The 12,530-nt window shown below is 42.0% G+C and overlaps 1 protein-coding gene across 1 annotated transcript in view; it reads right to left on the reverse strand.

Moving 5' to 3' along the window:
• Positions 1-7,346, reverse strand: part of STAB2 (stabilin 2) — a 216,585-nt gene extending 209,239 nt beyond the window's left edge. The window contains exons 1-2 of the mRNA XM_064285120.1: positions 6,914-7,346; positions 2,208-2,341 (exon numbers count right to left, since the gene is read on the reverse strand). Coding sequence (XP_064141190.1) covers positions 2,208-2,341; positions 6,914-6,988 — 209 coding nt within the window. The 5' untranslated portion in view covers positions 6,989-7,346. The remainder of the gene's footprint in view (positions 1-2,207; positions 2,342-6,913) is intronic.
• Positions 7,347-12,530: the final 5,184 nt, after the last annotated feature.

Below are 12,530 nucleotides of genomic sequence, written 5' to 3' on the forward strand. Positions count from 1 at the left end.
TCCTCCCCTCCACCCTGTATTCTCCGTGTCCTTTCAGCCAGCTCCTTTTCCCCTCTGGCTTCTCATCTCGCCTCCAGACAGGAGCTGCCCACATAGTCTCATGTGTAAACCTAGTTACTTTTTATGGCTTCCTTGAATTCTCTTTCCCGTGTCCCACCATCCCACAAATTTGTTAGTGCAACTTACTTAGATTTAAAAAATATGTATATGGGTTGGAAACATTTGACCTTCTAAGCAGAATAAAACTTAATCATGAATTATCTTTAATTGTAAGAAATGGATTAAAAAATCAGGGCACGATGAAAATAGAGGTAAAATATCTAAACTGATGTCAGAAGTCAAGTTATTAGTAACCAAAAAAACCCAAACCCGTTGCTGACGAATAGATTCTGACTCATAGCAACCCTATAGGACAGAGTAGAACTGCCCCATACGGTTTCCAAGGAGTGCCTGGTGGATTTGAACTGCTGAAGTTATTAGTAGATGAAATAAATGATGTTAGGTCACAGGCATATGCTAGTGGTGGGACTCAAACTTTGTTGCTAAATGTCCTAGCAGCCACTGCAAGAAGGGAAAGATGACAGTGCACAGGATCTGTGGAATTAAAACAAACTGGTGGTTGTGGATTAGCACATTGATGGCAGGTAATAGAGATTTAAGAATTCTGTGGCACAGGTGGTATAATGTAATGAGTGACATTTGCCACCATACTCTGGTGGGAGACATAATGATGAGTTCCTTAGAATAATTTCGTGTACTGGCTGAGGTATAGTTCTAGAATACCCATTCTATGGAGGCTACATATCATTGTCTAATTACATGGATCTCTGCAGTGAAGGCTTGTTCCATGATTAGACTTTAGTGTGTCTAGAAACAATCCTCTGTGAATATCTTTTTTTTCCTAGGCTTTTGCTAAGAATAGTGGATGGTGCTTTCAGGGTTGTACTCCTAAACCAGTCCGTGGGACACAGCTGATAATGGCAGAGCCATGTGCTTTATGGGCAGCCAAGCTGGGAATAGGGCTAACCTTTTCTTTGAAAGGTTGAGAATTCTGGTAGAGGCATCTCTTCATAAAGGCAAGAAAAGAGAGAGCCTAAGGGCAGAGCGAAATGTCCCTTCAAGAACTAAATCTGGGTCTGTTGCAGCATAAGTGAATGACAGCTCAAAGTCTTCAATTCTAAAACACAGATTACGTGTACAACAATTTTAACCTCTGTGTGTGTGTGTGTGTGTGTGTGTGGTAGGGGTGGATGGGATATAACCAAGGGCCCCTTTAGCCCTGAATAAAAAAAATTAGCCAGTACAAAGTACCCAGCTCTCAGTAAAGTAACCATATAATTTCAACCTTGAACCCTTCCTAAATCTTTCTGATATACATTCTAAGAGTAAAGAGTAAGTGGTTGCAAATGTGTGTCAGTCTTGGTAACTGAGTGGTCCGTCGGCTCCTATGCTTGCTAACTCTAGGCCAGTTAATGCTGGAAAACTATTAGAAACTATGTCTTTAGAATCCAGTGCAGTCACATTAAGTGAACGTGAACTTGAAATAGTGTGATATAACAATGTTAAGGCCTCATTCTATACAAAAAAAAAAAAAATGAATTCTTCATTTCCAAATTAAAGACAAACTCAAGTGTTGTCTAATTTCAATATTAGTAGACTGAGTAAATGAAAAACTGTGTCTGCACTCTGGCTTCAAGGCTGCACCCTTTCGCTGACAAGCAGAACTGCCTGCCATCCTGTGCCAAGATAAGTCTTGAATTATGAGAATTCTGAATCATAAGAGGTCTTCAGGAATGCAACACTCACATAAAATGCAACCATATTGTAGTTCCCGTGCCCCCTTTCTTTGAGTCCTAACTAGTATCAGGGTCCATAGCTAGTTGTGACATAAGACCCAAAGATTTTAACACATTAAGACTAGAACACTTTCCAAATGGAACAAAACCCAGAATTCCAAAACCAGGACAAGATGAAGGGAGAATGTTTATGTGCAATGCAGATAGGCAATTTTGTGTTAAAGTGTGAGTCAATAATAACATATGCTTTAATCTAAAGGTCATCAAGTGTGAGTTACCTAAGTTTGGGCTCAGTGAGTCTTAGAGTAAGAAAAATCATGGAAATGCTTTGTAGTTCTTGAAATAGGAAGTTTCAATTTAAATTCACAATCCCTTGAGTTCCACCACTGGTTATTTTCTTATAACCAATACCTGCAATCTCGAACTCCTACAGAGCCATTGGTAATCTTGGTGTAACCGTCTGGGCACTTGATTCCAAAGTTGAGTGAGCAGGATCGGCACTCAGTTCTAATTGTCAGGAGAGACTTCTTATCACATCTTTTTGCCTGTGTAAACAAAAAGAACTTCAATTTCCATTATCAGAGCTTTGTAAAAACATTTAGTTGGCAAATCTTCTCCATTGGCTTCAATTCAGTTTGACAGCAGTGATGGCAAAGAGGTTGACGGGTAGTGAGTGACTGGCCTGCTGCTTTCAATCTCATCTGGAAAGAGTGTTGGAATCAGCAAGTAATGTCTGCCATGGCTGTGAAGGAGGGAAGGGGCACCGCTTATACCCGTTTACCATCCCTGATTAAGAGTCTGGAGCCCAACAAGGTAAGGTAATGTTACTACATACACCATCTGAGTAACCCTAAAATATATGGCAGAATACAGTTTTGAAATGGGATATTGTTAAAGCAGGTTATTCAAAGTTGTTTTGTGCTGTCAAGTTGATTCTGACTCATGGAAACCCATGTGTTACAGAGTAGAACTGCCTCGTAGGGTTTCCTGGGCTGTAATCTTTACGGAAGTAGATCCTCAGGCCTTTTTCTTCTGAGGTGCTGCTGGCTGGGTTCTGGTTACCAGCCAAGTGCAACAATTTGTATCCCCCAGAGATCTTTTTCAAGGTTAATTGGTCATAAATCAACAGGTCTCAAGGATGTTCTTTCAGCATTGATTTCACAGGATTACCTGCTCTGGGACCAGCATTGTGCTAAATGCTTTTGGAAGATACAATTCTGGCTTCAAAGACGTTTGTAATCTTTAGATTATAGTCCAACTAGAATGTAGGCTCCATAAGGGCAGGAATATTTTTCTGCTGTACCCTGTGCAATGATTGGTAGATTGCAGTGATCAGAAACATTTGTTGATTGAATGAATGAATTGTGGGACACTATCAGGCACAGTAAAAAAAAGCAAAAAAAGCAAGCCCGCTGCTCTCGAGTCAATTCCAACTCATAGCGACCCTATAGGACAGAGTAGAACTGCCCCATAGGGTTTCCAAGGAGCAGCTGGTGAATTTGAACTGCCAACCTTTTGGTTAGCAGCCAAGCTCTTAACCACTGCACCACCAGGGCTCCATCACACACACTAGAAACAGTTAATTAGCAACATAAGGCAGCAGAGAATTTGTTATTAAAATGAATGATTCAGATCCTGTTTCAGTCCCTGTTTTGGGGACCTCATTTTCAGGCTTCTCTGTTGCCCATGATGCTGGGGCTGACTCTCCCAAATAGATTTCCTCCCCTCTCCCAAATTTCCTTACTCTCCCCGTCAAACTTAAAACTGGAGTTAAAGGACTTAGGTTTAGAATAAGCTCTGCATCCTCCTCCTTTCAAACTTGCTAAGTGGAAACCCTGGTGGCGTAGTAGTTAAGTGCTACGGCTGCTAACCAAAGGGTTAGCAGTTCGAATCCACCAGGTGCTCCTTGGAAACTCTATGGGGCAGTTCTACTCTGCCCTATAGGATCGCTATGAGTTGGAATTGACTCGACAGCACTGGGTAAGTGTACAATCTTGAAGGAATTCTTTACCCTTTACTATCATCTGTAAAGGGAGGGTATTAATGAAGGTCCCTGGGTGGTGTAAATGGTTTGCGTTTGGCTGCTAACTGAAAGTTTGATGATTCAAACCCACACAGTGGTGCTGTGGAAGAAAGACCTGGTGATCTTCTTCCGTAAAGATTACAGCCTAGAAGACCATGTGGAGCTCAGTTCTACTCTGAGCACATGGGGTCGCTACGAGTTGAAATCAACTTGATGGCAATGTTTTTTTTTTCCTCAAGATTGCTGAGAGCTTTAAATGACATACCACATGCGAATTGCCTGGCACAGTGTCTGGAATATCATAGGCAGTAAATGCTAGTTCCTGTAATTCTTTTCCATCCTTAACCTCTGTTTTTCTTGTTGCCTTTCCTGCTAAGAATATTCTCTCTCTCCCTCTTTGCTACAGAACCTCGTATTGTCTAAGACCCTGTCTAATGTTGCCTCTTCCACAAAACCAGGCTCATGTCTCTTCCTTACCTCGACTTCTCCTCTTTTATGTTTGGCCCCATGGGGCACATTTTGTTAGTCTTTTCTTTCCATTTAAAAACCCCTTGTGGGCGAGGACCATGTTTCATACTTCCCCATTATCTCACAGCTCATCCTACAGTCCCAGCACTAGGCTAGATGTGGCAGGGGATGTCATAGCTACTTCTAAGTTTACTGAAATGTGTAATGTTCTCTGCAGAAGAAGACTTCACATTTACAGAGCCGCATATGGTTGCATACTTCAAGGACATTATCTTATTTGATATTTTCCACCCTACAGATAAGCAAGGCAGGTAGCGTGCTCCTTATTTTAGAGGGGAGAAAACTAAGGCAAGGGGGGCAGTCCGTGACTTGCCCAAGGTCACACTGTAAGTTAGTGATCTCCTGATTCCTGAATTAACACCTTTCTCTTCCATGCACCCAATTAAAAAAAAAAAAAAATAGAAAAACAAAATCTGTTTTTCTGTTTTAAGATGATCATTGTGAACCACTGGGCTGTTCTTTACAGAATAATAATATTGTTTAATAATAATTTTTCTCCATGGAATAATAAAGGCCATGCTTAAATACAATTTGAATTAGCCCCTTTTAACTGTCATGATCACACCTCCACATTTTTTTAAAGCCAACTTTTCTTTACATTAGGGTTTCCCATTTGGGTAAGCATCAGAGCCCTGGTGGTGTACTGGTTAAGAGCTACGGCTGCTAACCAAAAGGTTGGCAGTTTGGATCCACCAGCCGCTCCTCGGAAACCCTAGGGGAAGTTCTGTAGGGCTGCTATGAGTCGGAACTGACTCAAAGGCATCCAACAACATGTAGTGACATTACCTTGCCTTTTTTCACTTAGTAGATCAGATCCAATGGACTCTTTTCAAGAAATCCCTTGACCTTCAAATGGTCCTTTTTTCAAATGAAAGGACTCGTTCTACCTCCATTGCAGTACTTTCAAACCTGTTCCCTCTGAAGAGTAAACTCAGTTTTAAACATCAGCCAAGGGCTGCATTCTGCACTGAAACAAGCGCTCTGTGATGAAGATAATGACGATGACTACCATCTACGGCGCACTCTCAGGTGAGAAAGGAGCCCTGGTGTCACAATGGTTAAGTGCTTGGCTGCTTACCGCAAGGTCGGCAGTTTGAACCCACCAATGGCTCTGCGGAAGAAAAGAGCTTGTGATGTGCTCCCATAAGATCGCAGCTTAGGAAACCCTATGGGGCAGTTCCACTCTGCCATATAAGGTCGCTATCAGTTGGAAATCAACTTGAGGGCACCTAACAACCACGATGTCGGGTGAGAAACTGAAGTTTAAAGAAACCAAGCAGCTTGCTTAGAGCCAAATAGCTAGTAAATTGTGGAGCTCAGTGACCGTCCTCAGAAAATATTTGTTAAATGAACAAATGAAATTCATAATTCAAATTCACTCCTATCTGACTTCAGAGACAGAGCTTGACCATCTTTCAACGTTTTCATGAAAGGCATTGGCAGAGTACAGCCAACTGGAGTGAAACTGGTGTTAGAAAAATGTTGCCTGGTGCAGGTGCAGAGTAATGTTTAAGTTTTATTATTTTTAGAGCAGAAATCACATCATGTGGAATGCATCTTAAATAAACCATCCCAGATCAACTTTCACCACCCCTCATCTAGACTGGCCTCCCTGCAGACCTGACATTCAACCTTGCTTTGTGATGACATTTCATGTGACCGTGCTTGAGAGTCCTGATAAGACAGCCCTGGGAGTTCTACTGGGAGGTGGCTTGCGGAAGGTAGAAGGGGTGAATGCCTGAAACATTTTATGAATATCTCTGATACTTACGTTCCTCAGCTAGATATCATCCATCTTGGAATTCCCCAGAACACCTCTTTCTCTCTCAAAAAACAAACAAGAAAACCCCAAAAAGCCAAACCTGTTGCCATTAAGTCAATTCTGACTCATAGCTGCCTCGTGTATTACAGAATAGAACAGAACTCCATTAGGTTTTCCTGGCTGTAATCTTTATGGAAGCAGATTGCCAGACCTTTCTTCCTTGACACCGCTGGGTGGGTTCAAACCACCAACCTTTTGGTTAACAGCCAAGTGTAAAACGTTTACACCATTCAGGGACGTATCTTTATAACCATAGTTATTTTCTATAGCTGGGAATATGGGATGGTAGGTATTCACAGTGATGAGACTATTAAACAAAAATGAAGATAACAAAATCCACAGTGGAAAGAAGGATAACCAAACCGAACCGAACCCAGTGCCATCGAGTCGATCCCGACTCATAGTGGCCCTATAGGACAGAGTAGAACTGCCCCACAGAGTTTCCAAGGAGCGCCTGGCGGATTTGAACTGCCGACCTTTTGGTTAGCAGCCGTAGCACTTAACCACTAGGCCACCAGGGTTTTGGGAAAGAGGGATGCTAGCCCTAAATTCAGAGATCCCAATAAAGGTGTTTTAGCACAAGAACAGAACCAAGCGGGTTAGCACCTCTTCAGAAAGGTGGTGCATCATCACTGGCTTCATTTTAGGAAGTCCAGATGGTACCCATGACCACATAAGCAAGCAGAAAGCTTCCGAACACATCGTGAAAGTTGACAAATAAAATATATAAAAGTGTTATCTTACCTGCCCCGTAGTTTCAGCCAGGGAGCAGAAATCTTGTACAACCAATCCAAGAAAACAAATGAGGTGTCGTAGCATGGTGAGGGACTATTCGCTCCTTCGCTGTGCCAGGCACCTGTCAGAACTATTCTGCTATTTTAAAGTAGCTGCACAAATTCGCAGTGAATTCTTTCTCATTGCAATGTTTACTTTTAAATCATCTCCCCTCCTTTTTCTAGACTGAACCAGCAGATATGTGAGACCTGCCTCTAGACAGGAAAAATGGCCAAATCCAGGGGTCTTGGTGAAATTGGCCACTCTGCAGTGTATATACGAATCCTGGCTGAATGACAGGATATCCTGAAGGGGCTGCCCCAGAGCCACGACCTGAGATTTTTGGGCCCCCTGAAACTCCAGCCACAGCTGCCTGCCTCCCCACGGCTCTGCCCGCCCCCTCTTGTCCTGCCTCTTCCTAGGCCTCCAGCCCTGCCCAGATTTATACAACCAAGCCACAGAAAAGGTCCAGGCCATTCTGTCTAAATGCAAAAGGCCACACTTGCTGGCAGTCAGTAATCATGGGTGTTCCCGTCAGCAGGCACGATCCTAGGCTCTGAGAGAATACCGCAGAAGCCTGTGTCCCTGCCTTGGAGCGGGCTGGTGGCCTCACCCAGGGCAGTTGGCAAACCTCTATCACAAAGGAATGTCTCTTTTCAGATGCCGGCAGTTGGGTTTTAGACTCATTCTTTTTCTTCTTCCATGTCCCTTCAGTAGCAAGTGACTGAGCCTGTCAGTCTGATCTTATCCTTCAAGGCCTGGGATCTAACCCCACCTTTTTCATAGGAAAAAAAAAATAAAGTCTTCCTTTCCTGGTGCCTTTACGCCCCCCTGGAGATCCTGCCAGTATTTGCACACATGCCATGAGAACCCAGTTGCATCTGTCACAGCCCATCCATCTACAAGTCGGTCTCCTGTGCTAAATTGTGACTCCCCTGAGGACAGGGACATGGACTTTTCTTCTCTGTGCCCCTTGCAGCATAGTACAGAGACTGTTTCTGTTGGTTGACCCAACTCATTGTGACCCCCATGCTCGACAGAACAAAACAAAACGCTGCCTCGTCCTGCACCAACCCCATGATCAGTTTAGGATCGGACCGTTGTGAGCCCTAGGGTTTTCACTGGCTGATTTTCAGAAGTAGATCACCAGGCCTTTCTTCCTGGCCTGTCTTTGTTCAGAAGCTCCATTGAAACCTGTTCATCATCGCAGCAACACAGAAGTCTCTGCTGACAGATACGTGGCGGCTATGCATGAGATGCATCGTCTGGGAATCAAACCCAGGTCTCCCACATGGAAGGCGAGAATTCTGCTGCCGGACCACCAATGCTTCTAGTGCTTGAAAATAACACAAACGATGAGTGATAAGAGCCAACATTTCAAAAAAAATGTTACTTACCAGCCAGGGAAATAGTTGTGATTACTTATTCCCATTTTATAGTTGGGAAAGTGAGATAGAGAGGTTAACCAATGTATCCAAGACCACATAGCCGATAGGTGATGGACCCAGTATTTAAACTGTATGGCTCCAGACCTAGTACTTTAAAAAAATTATTGCGCATTAGTTGAAAGTTTACAGAGCAAATTAGTTTCATATTCGATAGTTTGTACCTGAAGTGTTCCATGACATTGGTTTGATTACCTGCAATGTGTCAGCACTCTCTTCATTTCCGCCCTAGGTTCCCCGTTTCCTTTCATCCTGATTTTCTACCACTTTCTGCCTCCTCATCTTTGTTTTTGGCCTCATGTTGTCCTTTTGATCTCATATAATTGATTGTTCTAAGGATCACGTTCCTCTCAGGTGTTATTTATTTTAGGGGCTTGTCTATGGTTTGGCTGAAAGGTGGTCTCTGGGAATGGCTTCAGGTTCTGAAGGGTGTTTAGGGCCATAGTCTTGGGGGTTCCACCAGTCTCTGTTGTACCAGTAAGTCTGGTCTTTTTCATGAACTTGATTTTTTCTGTTTTACAATTTTTCTCCCTCTCTGTCTGGGACCCTCTGTTATGATCCCATTCAGAGTGACCGGTAGTGGTAGCCAGGCACCATCTAGTTCTTCTGGTCTCAGGGTTGTGTAGGCTGTGGTTCATGTGGTCCGTTAGTCCTTTGGACTAATTGCTCTCTTGAGTCTTTCACTTTCTTCACTCTCCTTTGCTCCAGACAGGAAGAGACCAATAGTTGTATCTTAGATGGCCACTTGCAAGCTTTTAAGACCCCTGAAGCTACTCACCAAAGTAGGATGCAGAACTTTGTCTTTATGAACTATGTTGTGCCAATTGATGTAGCTGTCCCCCAAGTCTATGATCCTTTGCCTTTGGACTAGAAACTTTGTCCCACAGGTTATTTGGTTATGTCTAGGAAGCTTCCTTGACTGTGACCCTTCTGTACTCTATTGTCTGTATTAATATATAAGCAGCACCTACAGTTATGTATGTAGAAATATCTACCACCAGACTTATATTTGCAGTTGTGTGCGTTCCCTTACACCTTCAAAGACCTCTTGGCATACCTATCTACCTATGTAGCCATTGGTAAATTAGTATTTGTTAATACTATTGTTGCAAGATTGTCTACACCATAGTAATTACCGTTTTTGCCCTTTGTTCTTGCATTCCTTTCAGTGTCCACCCATGCCTTGGTCATGTTTTGCTGATTTGTCCCATATTGTGTATTGCCTTTCCCTTCACCAACATTAACACATATCTTCTATCTATTTGGTAATTTTCCCTTCCTTCCCCTCCCATCCCTGGAAGCCATCAAAGAGTTTTTTTCTTCTTCTCTGCATAAACGTTTTTTTGTTTCTTTATAATAGTGATCTCATACAATATTTATTCTTTTGTGATTCACTGATTTCACTCAGCATAATGTCCTCCAGATTCATCCCTGCTGTGAGGTGTTTCTCTGATTCATCATTGTTCTTTATCACTGTGTAGTATTCCATTGTGTATATGTATCACAGTTTGCTAATCCATTCACCTGTTAACGAGCACTTAGGTTGCTTCCACTTTTTTTTCTATTGTGAATAACGCTGCAATAAACATGGGTGTGCACATGTCTATTTGTGTCACAGCTCTCATTTCTTTAGAGTGGGATTGGTGGGTCATATGGTATTTCCATTTCTAGCTTTTTGAGGACATGCCATACCATTTTCCAAAGTGGCTGTAACATTTTACATTCCCACCAGGAGTGTGTAAGAGTTCCAGTCTGCCCACAGCCTCTCCAACATTTGTTATTTTCTGTTTTTTTGATTAGTGCCAGTGATGTGGGGGTGAGATGGTAGTTTTCCTTTGCACCTCTCTAATGGCTAATGATCGCGAGTATTTCTTCATGTGTTTGTTAGCCATCTGTCTTGATAATCTAGTGCTGCTATAACAGAAATACTAGAAGTGGATGGCTTTAACAAACAAAAGTTTATTCTCTTACAGTCTAGTAGGCTAAAAGTCTGAATTCAGGGTGCCAGCTCTAGGAGAAGGCTTTCTCTCTCTGTCAGCTCTGGAGGAAGGTCCTTGTTATCAATCTTCCCCAGTTGAGGAGCTTCCCAGTGCAGGGACCTTGGGTCCAAACGACGCACTATTCTCCTGACTCTTTTCTTGGTGATATGAGGTCCCCATGTCTCTCTGCTCATTTCTTTCTTTTATATCTCAAAAGGGATTGACTTAAGAAGCAACCTAACCTTGTAGATTGAGTCCTGCCTTATTAACATAACTGCCTCTAATCCCACCTCATTAACATCATAGTAGGATTTACAACACATAGGAAAATCACATCAGATGATAAAATGATAGACAATCACACAATACTGGGAATCATGGCCTAGCCAAGTTGACACACATTTTTGGGGGACACAATTCAATCCACAACACCATCTTAATGTCTTCTTTGGTGAAGTGCCTGTATATTCTTTGCCCATTTTGGGGACACAATTCAATCCATAACACCCTCTGAATGTCTTCTTTGGTGAAGTGTCTGTATATCCTTTGCCCATTTTTGGGGGACACAGTTCAGTCCATAACACCATCTGAATGTCTTCTTTGGTGAAGTGTCTGTATATCCTTTGCCCATTTTTTGTTGTTGAGGTGTTGAAGTTTTCTATAAATTTAAGCTATTAAACACTTGTCGTATATGTTGTAGCCAAACTTTTTGCCCCAGTCTATAGGTTTTCCTTTTACTGTTTTGGAGAAGCCTTTTGATAAGCATAAGTGTTTAAGTTTTAGCAGGTATTATTTATCCAGTTCATCTTCTGCTGTTTGTGAACTTTCAGTTATGTTTGGTATTGTATTTGTGACATATATTAGGGCCTCTAGCATTGTCACTATTTTTCCTTCCATGATCTTTATAGTTTTAGGTTTTATATTTACGTCTTTGATCCATTTTGAGTTAGTTTTTGAGTATGGTGTGAGATATGGGTGCTGTTTTGTCCCCCCCCTTTTTTTTTTAAACAAATGGACATCCAGTTTTGCCAGCAGCATTTGTTAAAGAGATTGTCCCTTCCCTATTTAATGGACTTTGGCCCTTTGTCAAAGAACAGCTGTCCATAGGTGGATGGATTTATGTCTGGGTTCTAAATTCTATTCCATTGGTCTATGTGTCTGCTGTTATGCAAGTACAAGGCTGTTTTGACTACCATGGCTGTACAGGAGATTCTGAGATCAGGGAGTGTGAGGCCTCCTGCTTTGTTCTTCTTCAATAATGCTTTGCTTATCCAGGGTCTCTTTCCTTTCCATATGAGGTTCATGATTAGTTTTTCCATCTTGTTAAAAATGCTGTTGGAATTTGGATCAGAATTGCATTAAATCTGTAGATCGCTTTGGATATTATTGGCGTTTTCACAATGTTGGGTCTTCCTATCATGAGGATGGTATGTTTTTTCATTTATGTAGGTCTCTTTTGGTTTCTTGTACTAGTGTTTTGTAGTTTTCTTTGTATAAGTCTTTTACATCTGTGGTTAGATTTATTCCTAAGTATTTTATCTTTTGGGGGGCTATAGTAAATGGTTTTTTTCCCAAATGTTCTTTTCAAGGTTGTCTTTGTTGGCGTAGAGGTATCCAGATGATTTTTTTTGTGTCAAGCTTGTATCCTGCTACTTTGCTGAATTCTTCTATTAGTTTCAATAGTTTCAGAGCTATGGCTTTTAACTACTACTCTCTACTGCCGATAATCAATACTTAATGAATGAATAGACATCAGGTGGTATTCCCATCCTGTTGTCATGATAGAAAAGTGTCAGGCTCAGCACCAACAAGGATAAGGTCTGGGCTTATGGACAAGACAGGCATAAATGAGTGGATCTCATGACACCAAGTTAACTGGGAGACTCATGCAAGTACAAACAACTAGTTTTGGTTAAATAATCCTTCTTTCCCTGTAGAGTCTTTCTCTTTTATCTTTGGACACAACATTTTATCTATTTACCGGTAATCTAACAAAATTTTCTAATACAGTCAGACCGTCCAGAGGCTAATCCAGAGGTCTGAATGGAAAGAAGCCAGGTGAGGAAGTCTTCAAAACCCCTTAACTCATTGGCTGTCCACGCTGGCTGCACATTAGAATACTGGGAGCTTAAAAGAAAACTCAATGCCCAGCTTCATCCCAGA

The sequence above is a fragment of the Loxodonta africana genome, chromosome 4 (assembly GCF_030014295.1).
Source record: "Loxodonta africana isolate mLoxAfr1 chromosome 4, mLoxAfr1.hap2, whole genome shotgun sequence".
NCBI lineage: Eukaryota > Metazoa > Chordata > Mammalia > Proboscidea > Elephantidae > Loxodonta > Loxodonta africana.